This window comes from Eucyclogobius newberryi, unplaced genomic scaffold, assembly GCF_026437365.1.
Source record: "Eucyclogobius newberryi isolate DKJ021-1_F unplaced genomic scaffold, fEucNew1.0.hap1 SCAF_16, whole genome shotgun sequence".
Taxonomy (NCBI): domain Eukaryota; kingdom Metazoa; phylum Chordata; class Actinopteri; order Gobiiformes; family Gobiidae; genus Eucyclogobius; species Eucyclogobius newberryi.
Genome location: NW_027315790.1, coordinates 23,417,084 through 23,429,591, shown reverse-complemented (window position 1 = coordinate 23,429,591; position 12,508 = coordinate 23,417,084). Strand labels below are relative to the sequence as shown.

Genomic DNA, 12,508 nt, shown 5'->3' with positions numbered 1-12,508 from the left:
TAAAGAATGAATAGAGCGGGAAGTGGAGCTCCGCATTTTTAGGGAATTACAGTTTTAATTAAGTACTTACTGAGCCTGAATCATTCTCATAAACCATTTATTCATTATAACTACGAAGTGTATTTTCATGCTTTATCATCAAAACAAACTGTAGTAACAACAACAAAGCCACGTTTAATCCGTAATTAGCGGCGCATAACCTAATGAACAGCGTTGCCCCGGTTCACAAAAGCCTAGGCGCGCCCCTGCAGAGCGCGCGTACCATCGCCCGCCTGCCCGACATTTGCTCTCTCCTCCCCCGCTTCCCTCCCCTCCTCCTCGGCTGTGGGACCGCCTGAATGCCCGTGCTCTACGTACTGACACATACGGGCTGGGAGCAGACATGGAGGCCCCATTAACCAGCGCGACTGACACCGCCGCCAGGCCCCGCTAACGGCCGTGCCCGAGCGGGATTTCGGGGACCATTCGCGGACACCGTCACGGACACCGACCGCCGAGACGCACACGGGATTTTATTGCGTCGACGAGCGAGATTTTAGAAGGAGATCCATTTCGGGTCTGTGTTGATTCAACGCCGCCGCCATTTTGTTGACAGTCAGTGTTTTTTTAATAACCTACAGGGCTATGCTTCGGCTATTTTATACCCGCGGATTAACGATTACGCCGTTCACGCGCACAACCGCCCTCGCGTTGAAGGCACACCGTCCGCGGCGTCACGTTCGGGTGAAATTTCGTGTTATTTGCGTGGCTTCGCTTGGTATTAGCACGTCCGTTCGCCGAGGTGTAGTAACACGAGTGCCTGCGCGAGGAGGATGTGACATTATGAACATCACTCGCGCGTTTGTGAGAGTTGCGGCGTTTTTGCACAAGTTTTTGCACGTCAAAGTGTCTATTCGTGGCGTTTCGGTTCGTTTTGTGGCGAAGGGCGATGCAAATGAGCGGGTAGCTTGTGATTTTAACCCCAAAATCTCCCAAAACGGGGTCTGATTGATGGCTAGTTAGCCGCTGCCACTGATACAAAGTGTAGCGTGTTATTGCTATTATTGGACAGATGGAAGCTACTAGTTTATTACTAAAAAACACGCGTCTTTCTCAACGTATGTGCCTTTATACGCTTTTATTCGTTTATCCACTCCAAGCATGTATTCTGTTATTCATTATTACCCCCGTATTACTCGCAGAGGATGTATTTGATAAGAGATCTAGTCCATGCCTGTGCAAGTTTGTGTATTGGCGCTTGCGATGTTAATCAATATTTACGAAGTCGAGCGCGGTTCGCATTGATTTTGAATTGGCTTTTTTATTTTTGCTTCATTTGTGACTATTACTGTGTTGTAAACCAGCAAACGCGCAGACAACGTTTTGTAAAATATGCTACATCAATATTTAGCTTGAAATGCTTTGATTGTAATGCTAGTCTTGTCTGTATTTCAACCCCTTTTGGAGGTCGCAGCCTGACAGTTGTGTGTTTCTTCTCCAATCAGCGCTTTTCGGAGGAAAAATGTGGCCACCACGTTGATGCACGCGTTCGAGACACGGCCAAATAATGTGAACACCGTTTCCCATCAGTTTTAAAGGTGAGTCCGTCTGAAAAATCATTGTTTTGTGTTGAAAGAAGTGCTTGAGTCCTCGCATCAGATTGCCAAGACAAATGTTTACACTAGACTAGAGAGACTAGTTTGTCTCATCTGCCTGCAAACTCCAGATTTCGGTGCGTGCTTCTCTGTGTTTAGGAAATGACTAAACGCCTATAAATCTGCTGAGTGATGATGATGAAGAGTGAAACTTGATCGTTGGAGATTTTGCCCCTTAACTGTGGCACTGTGCACAATCTAAAACGCTAAAACGGTCCATTGTGACGCTTATATAGTCAGTGAAACGCGTTATAAAGTGTTACAACAACACTGAGACTGACACCTGTCATTACCGTCAGCCTGTGCAAGACTAGACCCAAACCATTAGCGCCATTACAGACTTCTTTAGCGTTTACTGCCTCCTGTGGGACATTGTTTCACTAATGGCAGTAGTAAAAGAATGTGTCTGCTTCCCTATAACCTACTTTCCGATACACTCAAATGAGCTAATATCTCAAGAGGAGGGAACGCTTTTGGGGGGAGCCTGTGTCTGTCTGCAGAAGCCAGTCCTCCTCCTGTGGATACTGTCGGAGTAGGTGGTGGCGGTGGAGGGGCAGGGCACAATCGCTCCGGCCAAGGGGAAATCAGCAGTTATGAACAACGTGTGCAAAAGTGCAGCAGAGGGAGGGAGAATAGCATGAAAAAAATAGGAGGGGGCGCTGGAAGTTGTTTACTACGTCCCTGCCTGCGCCTGGTCGGGCTATTTCAATGTTCCTGATCATTTGATTGAGATGTTTTAAGTGGTATTTCAAGCGTTTTGTTTTGATTTGGTCTACAGCCCTCAGGCCCACACTCCCTTAAGCTCATTGTTTTAGCCTTGGACAATCATGTGCACTGAAAGTAAGGTATTTTTAACTCCTGTGGCTATTTGTAGAACTATTTCTCACAGGTTTTGGACAAAGATAGTGAAACAAATAAATCGGGGGGCACATTGCTGCATTTCGCAATACATCGTTAGTTAGCAATACAATCCTGTTAAGCTGCCTGTGTCATAATAAAGAGTACATAAACACAAACAGACATTTCCTAAAGCAAATAATGAATAGTTTGATGTAGTTTTTGTAAGTAGCCTTTGAAATAGTCATCTGATAATTTCCTTTTACAATAACAGATAAATCGTCATCACTTTTCTGTAACCTTAGAAAGTGAATTGAAGTTTTACGGCTTCAAAGAACAGACGGGGCAAAAACAAGAGCATGATTTATTAGTGTTTGACATATGAGTCATTTCCTAAGTATAAAAGCCCTGTACAAGTAAGAGCTGCAGTAGAAGTTTCAGTTTTTGTTGTAATACCATAAAACTGATTTGACTTGGCAGCAGATAGTATACTGCAAGTGTAATTGCAGTAATTGAGGTGGTTTACTGTATCGTTGGAGGTTATAGTAATGTTATGACTTTCTTAGACAGTGTCTTCGTTGTGTTAACTACACAGGCTTATTTTTGCTGCTGTTGGCTGGTGGAAGCAGCTTGTATGAGTGTTGCCGATGAAAGAATTGGGAGAGCATTTGTCATTGCTTAGAAGAAGGACACTGGGAACAGTCTTCTGCTGGTGGTGGGTGAAATGTGTTTTTGATTATGGCAGGAGCAACACAGCCACTAGTTGTTACTACTGCTTTCTAAGTTTGTGAAGCAAATGCGGAGGAGGATAAAGAGGTTTTTACAGAAATGCACAAATACAGGGATTGATTAAGTGTTGAGGAAAAGAGCGAGGTGTGATGTGAGTTTGGCATGTGCAGTAAAGGGGAGTCTCATATTTGGGGATGAAGAGTTTGTATTTGAAGTAAACAGAGAAAAATTGGCCAGATTCCAAATGCTGTGTGTGGTTTTGCCAAAAGGGTTTCTGTTTTGAGCATCGTTATCACGAGCATTATGAGCATTCTAATGCTTTCCACTATAAGCTGCTGCATTTTGCCGCTCCATCACTCTCTCTCTTTCTGTGGCCTGGGCAGAGAAAGGCGGTCAGATTCTCTGTCCCGTCCCTTAGGGCTCAATGTGCTGAGGTCACACTTCTGAATTGCCTCCAAATGACTTAACTCGGAGAAAGCACCTGCTTCGGGCGAATCCCTATTAAATCACTCAGTGGCCATTGGGCGTCGTAGACAGTTTCATTGAAGTGGGCTGTCCTCTAACGGGCACAATTAGGAAACGGGCGGCTTTGATTGCTCCATTGACCAATAGCACTTTGCTTGTACAACTGAAATAACCAAAGACAACTTGAAATGAGAGTTTTTTGTGCCTTGGGACAGACATGACTCTAACTGTTAAATCTGAGCTGGTGCAGTCCTCTAGTCCTTTAAACGGAGGAGTCTTCACTCAGGTGAAACGACCTTGGATAAATAGGTTACAGATTGTTATAGCCACGAGGACAAACACGTCATAAAAATTCACCTAGATGGGATGAAAGACGCCCTCTAACAAAACAGATTATAAAGATGTTGCCCTTTCCTTTCTCCCTGACTGTCAGCCTGTTTATATTGTCTGCTATTTATAAACCAGGGTTCTTATTTCTTGTGTTACTGTAACTAATATCAATTTTCTACTTTGTTTTTTCTTCCATCTGACAGTTGAAGGACGGAGACCAAGGGCTGAGAGAAGTCACCTCAGATTTACCCCTCCCCCCCTCCCCTTCCCCTCCCAAAGTCCACAACAAAACTTTCACCCTACCCTCTCCCTGGGACTCCACCGTAACCTTTCAATGGATCAAAAAATGCAAGGGGGAAGTGCTACTCCTGCCGGGGAGCGTGAGAAGGATGGAGGAGGTGGTAAGGAGGAAGATGAGGAGAAAAAGAAAGATGGCGGGTCAGGTTCCGCTGGAGCCGGTGGGACAGCGGATGACCCGTCCTTCTCTGTCAAGGAAAGCAGCTTGTCCGACGGCAATCTCAAACTCAAAATCGGCCTCCAAGCAAAGCGCATGAAGAAGCCCCCGAAAAGCCTGGAGAATTTTGTTTGCCGGCCAGCTTTCAGGGCGACTGTCCGGCACACACCGCGCAGTGGAGGTAACACGAAATCCAAAAGCTCAGCTTCGGCCACAGCCGATGGAGCGGGCAGCCAGACCAAGACGCCTGCCGCTCAGTCCAAGGACAAAGAGAAGAGAGAGAAGAGCCCCTCTGTCAACAACAACAAAACATCTGTTAATAAAACGTCTTCAACCACAGCTGCAGCTAAAGCACCTACGCCTCCCCCTTCTGCACCTGCACCTGCACCTGCCACCACCAACACTGCCGCACCTGCCCAGGTCAACGGGAACGCTCCAACTAAAAAGGTACTACTACACAGCTGGCAAGAATATTGTTTTAGTCATGTTTGCAAGTTGCTGCTTTAAGTTGCAAAGAGTTGGTTTGAACTTAAGCAGGTACGTTTTCTGAAAGGCTGCAACAATTAATAAACTAAAGGTGACTAGTCGACTAAAATAATCGTTATTTGAACTATACAGTCTAAAACACACGTCAAAAGACAGCAGTATTATTAACCAATGTCCAAAAAGAATAAACAAGTTCTGATTGTTCGTCCTTAATGACTTTATTCGTAAGTATTCTGTTTAAGTGTGTTGATTATTAATCTACTGAGCTACATCTATTGATACATTAGTTGACTAATCGAAAAACGAATAGCTGACTAGCAGACTACTAAAATAATCGTTAGTCATCAAATTAAATTTCCCTGTTGTGATCTAAGTACCATCTTATTGTCCCACCTTTAGCAATGATATTACTATAATAAGGATAATAAAAATTTAATTGGAAAAATGCTTTGTCAATTATTCCAGTTGACTTGCGCCTCTCTTAACCGTAAACTACTGGGGTACAGAAATGTCAGTTGTTAGTCAGGCATCCCAAGTAAATAGTAGGTTATTGGACTAGTGGTCAATAGCTGCACATAAATTGTCCTTTAGATTTCATTGTGTCTCCTGCCCGCTGTGTCTGCCCTGTCTCTCTATGGTCACATCTTCTCCTCCCCCTGCTCTGCTGACCTCTCTCTTGCTCTCCCCCCCTGTCCCTCGCCTGACCCGAATAAGTGTTATTGAGTGTGTAAAGCTCCTCCTTCGTGCATGCCAACTACGCAGCAATGGGCAGGATATCTCTTATCAATAAATTGGTGCTTGTTAAAGGACATTGATAGTCCTCCTGAACTGTGGCTCGTCATGACTGGGGATGTTCAAATGACAGTGGCAAGGACAATTACCCTGACAAAGTAATATCAACACGAGTAGAGGTGAACAATACATTGAAAGTTATACATAATATTGTTAATGTTGTTTTGAATTTGAATATCGAGAATGTAGTTTATAATAAAGAATATGCAAAATGAGCTGATTAAAAGTAAAAAGTAAAATATTAGTCAAATTTTAACATATTTCTAATGGATTAACATAATATAGTCTGACTATTCTTATCGAGAGGTTCCAAAAATATAAAATGTTTAGTTTATAGTGTTGTGTTGTCTTGTAGTATGTATAGTATGAATGTATTTACATTTGCAGTAACTTTTTTGTGTGTTGTTTTGTTTCTAGGGCACACCAAAGATAGATGGCAAGTCTGATTCAAAGTCGGACTCAAAGTCAGCCAACACCACATCAGAACGGCCCTTGAATCTCCACCGGCCTCCTCCAGACAGCAAAACGCATTCAACTGGGAAGAAAACGCCCATTTCACAATCAAATGCAAGGACATCTTCACCTTCTCCACCTATTACTTCATCTAAAGAACCCACCTTTGATAGTGTAAAGCCCCCTCAGTTTACTTACAGCGCAACCCAGAAACCCAATGAGGACAAAAATGGACAAACCTGGGGAGCACCTACAGTCACTGAAAAGTTAGCTCAACTCATAGCCACGCGGCCACCCACAAAGACTCCAAAACCAGTAAAACCTGCAAAGACTGATGCCTCTCCTCCTGCTCTTCTAGTCCCCAGCTCAGGCTTTATGGCCCCCACTGCAAAACAGCGAGACAGGGCATTGGCCAACAGAAACACGTACTCCCGAATGGTTCACCTCTCACCGCCCCCTCCTGTGTCTCGACCTCCTGGAAGGCCGTATGGGTCAAAAAGCAAAGATAACTTGGACAATTTATCTCCTAGTCAATCTCAGTGGAAAGAGGAGAGCGATGGAGCAATGAAAACAAGTAGTAATAACAATGGTAGCAACAGCAGCAGCCGCAGCAACAGCCCAGCACTGAGCTTCACTAACAACCGTCTCTCAGCCATTTCAAAGGAGAGCAAGAGTGACAGTAGCAGCATTAAGTCTCGTTCAGCTCACTCCTCTCCACAAAGGACCCCTTCATTGTCCAATAGCATTTCATCTTGCACCCCCACGGCAGATCAGAGAACTGTAAGTCAGCTTGGCTCGCCCGCTTCATCCCAAGGTCACCACGGCCGGGACATTCCGGCTATAACCGAGGAAACAAGTGCAAAAGAACATGAAAAAGACAGCTCCAGAGACCTCACCAAATGTCCACCTTCTAATGCCTCAGGAAAGCCAGAGGGAAAAGAGAAAGGCGCTAGTCATCTGTCACTGCAAGCTGACCGAGGGAAGAGCTCTAGTCCCAATAAACGTAGTCCCAATCGAGACAGTGGGAGACTGGGCCGAAATAGCAGTCCCCCTGAGCCTGTAAGACAGAGGGCACCTTCTCCAGAGCCAGATGATGACGAGGGCCCACCCACACCCCTCAGAGATGACTCTGCCGACTCTTCCATAGACTCCCCATCCGAGCAGGACAGCAAACCCTTCAAGAAACGCAGGGGCAGGAAACCTCGCAACAAAACTGACAGTGAGAGCAGCCACAGGAGCTACGACCAGGACAAAACCAGCCGGAACTCATCACCTAGTGCAGAGTCTCCTCCACCTGTTAAACGACCCGTGGGCCGGCCCCCCAACCCAAATAAAATTAGATACACTTCTGCGGGGTCTCACAGTGATATGTCAGGGCTGTTCTCTCAACAGCCCAGAAAACGAGGCAGACCAAAGTCCAAAATGCCAACACTAGATGCCCCGTCTCGAGGAAGACCCCCAAATAAATTTGCACCTTCTAAGGTTTTCCCATCTTTCCTGAAATCCAAAGAGGAACAAGATCCACCTGTTCTTCATCCAGAGGTGGACCTAAACCCCCCACAGCCCATGCCTAGAAAACGAGGGCGTCCTAAGCGCCTGCCCCCCACTCTGCCACAAGAGGGCCAGCCCCCCACACTGGCCCCTGAAGCAGGAGAGAGGTTTCACAACAGAGGAAACGGACAGCTCATAATGAAAACCATTATAGGCAAAATCAATAAGATGAAGAGTGTCAAAAGGAAGCGCTTGCTCAGTCAAATCCTTCTAGGTCCTAGGACAGAGGAGCCCCCCAAAGCCGCTGCCCCAGTCGTCAACAATGTGGATGATCTTGCAGCTTCTTTAGGTGGTAAACTTGGCCCACAGATCAATGTGAGCAAAAAGGGCACAATATACATGGGCAAGAGAAGAGGTCGGAAACCTAAAGCGACCTCTAATTCTGCTAGTCCAAGTTCCGAGCCTTTTCTGTCCCCAAGCACCAGTCTGTATCATCACCATCAGTCCCAGTCGCACCATCACTCGTCAGAGGTGTTCCCATCTCCCTCTCTTTCCCAGTCCAGTGGAGGTCACAGCCCTCACAGTGATGCCAGTTTTGTGGAGCCCGGTTCAGTGCACTTTGGCAGTCATTCTCACTATTCCAGCTCCCACCACGGTCACAGCTCCTTCTCCTTCCCTCCACCAACTTTCTCTGCCCCAAATCCACGCAACCCAGGCCTGCTCTCGGCTTCATTAGCCTCAGCTTCGCAGAAAAAGTCCTCTTGTCGCGGCTATCACCATCACCACCATCATTACAGGCAGCATTATTACCACAAGCGCTCCCCTCCGAGGCCGCTCCATCCCACCTCACCCGCACCGCTCAGCGAACTTAAAGAAGCGACACCATCACCCGTCAGTGAATCCCACAGCGAGGAAACGGTCCCCAGTGACAGTGGTATTGGAACGGACAACAACAGCACCTCCGATCGAGGAGAGAAAACCGGGGGCAGCTTGGGTGGACTTGGCTTGGCGCCTGGCCTTGGAGGTGGGCTGTTGATGCCAGGCGTGATTGGTTCAACTATGGGCCCAGGGTTGGGGCTCAACTCCAGGGGAAGGAGGAGACATTCTGCTGTACTTTTGGAGCACCCATCACCTTCACCATCCCCGCACGGAGCGAGGACCTCCCCCGATCCAAGAAGACCTCATCCGGCAGCTCCCGCCTCTACGCTACTGGGGCACAAAGAGAAACACAAGCACAAATGTAAGCGCCGCAGTCATCACGGTTGCCCGGGCTACGACAAACTCCGAAAGCAGAAACGGAAACGCAAGAAGAAGTACCTACAGCTGCGATCCCGGCGGCACGATCCAGACTTTTTGGCAGATTTGGAGGAGATTGTAATCAGATTAAGTGAGATACGGATAGCACATCGCACTACAGGGTTCAGATTTGGCGGTGGTATAAGCCTAGCGGGGCCAAGTCGACTCCCGGGGCTGAGTAGCAGGAGCGGTTTAGGAGCAACTGGCCCACCTCCTCATCATTACGTTCATAGAGATCTCCTACCTACAATCTTTAGGGTGAATTTCGGTAGTTATTACTCTCATCCCGCGTATTCCTGCGACCCGCTGCACTATATTCGCAAACCAGACATGAAGAAAAAGCGGGGCAGACCTCCCAAACTTCGAGACTCAATGTCGGAGGTCCCGTTCGTTCCCGGTCTTGGATTTCCTCTCCCAAGTGGAGGATTCTACCACCCGTCGTACGGCATGCCTTATTCCTCAAGCCCACTCGGTTTGGGCTACTACAGAGGCTTCCCTCCTACCAGTCTCTTCTCCCATCCACATCACCAGTCGCCCCACTCGTCGACATCGCACCACCACTCGCCCACCTTCCCCCCTCCCCCCTCCTCCTACATACACCACCCCTCGCACCTTTTGCTTAACCCGTCAAAATTTCACAAGAAGAAACATAAGTTGCTACGGCAGGAGTATTTGGGGAGTGGGAGGTCGCCTGTCCTGTTCCCGCCGATGTCTTCTGAGCTTTCATTCAACTGGCATCATAAGCATAAGCATCGACATAAACATAGAGAGCGCTTGGCCGAGGAGGATCGAGAGGAAGGAGGAGTGCGCGGGGCATCTGTGGGGCGATCTAGCGTGGACAGCGGACCGTCAGGGAAGGGGAGTAGTAGTTTAAGTATGGCGGAGCAACGTTGCCGCTTCGGTCGTGACGCACCAACCAACAGTACAAGCAAGCAGGGCACCTCCGCCAACTCGCCGTCTTCATCCTCTTCATCGTCCGCTGACAGGTACAAGCGAAAGGAAGGCTCGATGTCATGTTTGGGCCCATCTAGACTCACGTTAGGAAGCAGCTCGAAGGGACTTCACTCCGGAGAGTCCTGGTTCAGAATGGGCAACGGTTGCGAGGCGGACTACGCAAAGTTATCACGTGGTCACGCGACGTCAACGCAAAATCCTTTCTCGGATCCCGGGGCGGAAGAGCAGGCGGGGTGCTCAGACAGTGAAGACGATGAGCCTCTGTCGCCTTCGGAGGACGTGGAGCCTGAAAATGACTCCCCAAACCTCACAAACCTGTTCACTTCCGCCCTGTCCCGCAATAACATGAAGAGTAGCAAGAGCAGGAAGATGGAGGGCGAGAGCACCTTTTCACGACTGGACCGGGCCATTAGGAAGGGCCGCTCAACATCAGCAGAAAGGAGAGAGCTAGGTGAGATATTTAATCTATTTCACATGAAGATATTTTCTTTTTAAATGTTTGTGTTACGAATTATTTTAGTGTGGGCATTTGTGCTATTTTTGTGCATTCTGAAGTATTTTGGCTGGAGAAAAATAGTAGTTATGATAAAGTCTAGGGCACTATATCTTTTAGTCGTCCTTTGACTTTGGCTGAATTTGTGAGTTTTAAAGCTATAGGGATCAATTGCACCAAATTCTCATTCCTTAAATAGTTCCTGGTCAATTACCTTACTATTGGCCATTCACATTGCTTATTTATAGCTGCACTGAGCCATCCATTAGTTCCATGACTTACTGGATGGGCTTGTCTACACCACAATCTGTGCACTGAAGTCTTATCTCCAAGGCTCGTATTGTTTCTAAAGCACATCAATCTTTTGAGAGTGCTGCTGCTCAAAAATGTGGTTTCCCTGTTTTTTTGCAACCTTTTCAGTTGTGGCCGAGTTTTCCCTCCGCTGCGTTCAGCTGTTGCTTTGTTTGAATAAGAAAGTTCACTTGAATGTCTATGTTTTTGACGTCACTCGAACAGCAGATGCGGCATTCACACTAGAGGACATTTGGTAGCGCTTACTGGTGATTATGGCCTTGGCAAGAGAAAGCATATGTAATGTAGTAGACAGACGGTCGCACTGTCAATCCTAAAGCTGCAGTTTATCCTATGTGAAAGTGGGTGGTTGTTGTTAACTTTCTATATTTAGAAAGTTCTCCCCCAAAGCCACAAATGCAAGAGCTACTCCTCTAATTTACATGCACCTGGGTCAGGGACTAGTGCTTTTAGAAGATTCCCAATATTCTGGACTGAAGCAGAACAAACATTAAAGTGTGTGTTTTTCAAACCATGCTAATCATACTGTATCAGTCTAATAAACAGATTTCTTCTTCTGTTCTAGGCGTCTAGACTATGCAGTTGGAAAGCCAAGGTTTTTTTAAAACAGTGTTTTTTCTTCACCCAAAACACAAGCAGAACTTTGTGACAATAATCAGATCACTAAACAGTGTCTTTGTCTAATTAGAAAATAAGATGCTTTGGGATGAGAGCTGATTGTCTATGCAAGGGTGGTCCACAACACTTCACTTTTATGCCTGATAAACCTGTTCTAAAGCTATGCTAATGGAAAATGTGTGTATGTGAATACCGGGTACTAGCAATATTTGTGAAAGTATGGAACAAGTTAGCCGTGTTGTGAAAAGAACCATGTCTTAAGGAGAGTGCATTTTAGAGCAATACAGGTTGTATTATAGCCTCTTACATCTAGCTAAATTTAATTGAATTACAAGCTATTCTCACCATGTTTGAAAGTGAAAAGACCACAGCAGATTTTTTATATTGTATGCTTTCTTTCCATATTCATTTCCTTCACTGACCTTTGCACACTGTTACTGTGCACCCAAAACAATTTGTTAGTCGCCAGATTTCCTAGCCTGGCATCCTGGCACATATCAAAGTTTTTGGGGATTTAACATTGTCAGACTGGCTTGATGTTTATATTATTGTGTGTGAGCAAGAAAGCTTGCTATCAGGTCCTTTGAGGCTGCAAGGTCCCGTCAATCGGAGTCAGGGTAATCCCGGATTAGAGCCCAGGACTGGGGGTCAGCTCTCGGTCATAGACTGGACTCTGGAGACTGTACAGGCCAAGGGTGGGGTCCAGACTGGCATCCAAGACAAGTGTGTAGTGAGACACTACATGCTGTGAGGAAATAAAGGGGGGTGGCAAGGATCAAGAAGCAATGTGCTCTATGAACAGCTGTGCGCTTTTAAGGCTATTTTAGTCATTTATAAAGACCTTTACCATGTAATTGATCTGATGGTGGAATTTATAATGTTTATCTTTGGGTCGGTTATTTGGAGTGTTATGAATTGTCTTATTTCCATGCCTATGAAAACTTTTCATAGTGGCATTTTCATCCTAGCCAGCATCAGTTTTATTTATGTGTTTTTATTGATGAAAAATGCTTAGACGACATGTAAGCAGAAACGATTATGACTCTGGGACCCATTTTTAGATATTTGCTAGAGCTGTGGGCAGAGATAGGTGGTAGGTTAAAACAGAATTTTCTGAGCATGTAAGCCTCGATTGCAGGACAATGCAGGCTTTTTCAAACATGG

General features: G+C 46.3%; 1 protein-coding gene across 1 annotated transcript in view; it reads left to right on the top strand.

Annotated features, from left to right (window-relative positions):
- Window positions 1-523: 523 nt before the first annotated feature.
- ash1l (ash1 (absent, small, or homeotic)-like (Drosophila)) overlaps window positions 524-12,508 on the top strand; it is a 31,665-nt gene continuing 19,680 nt past the window's right edge. The window contains exons 1-4 of the mRNA XM_072448017.1: window positions 524-594; window positions 1,485-1,577; window positions 4,199-4,896; window positions 6,145-10,372. Coding sequence (XP_072304118.1) covers window positions 4,330-4,896; window positions 6,145-10,372 — 4,795 coding nt within the window. The 5' untranslated portion in view covers window positions 524-594; window positions 1,485-1,577; window positions 4,199-4,329. The remainder of the gene's footprint in view (window positions 595-1,484; window positions 1,578-4,198; window positions 4,897-6,144; window positions 10,373-12,508) is intronic.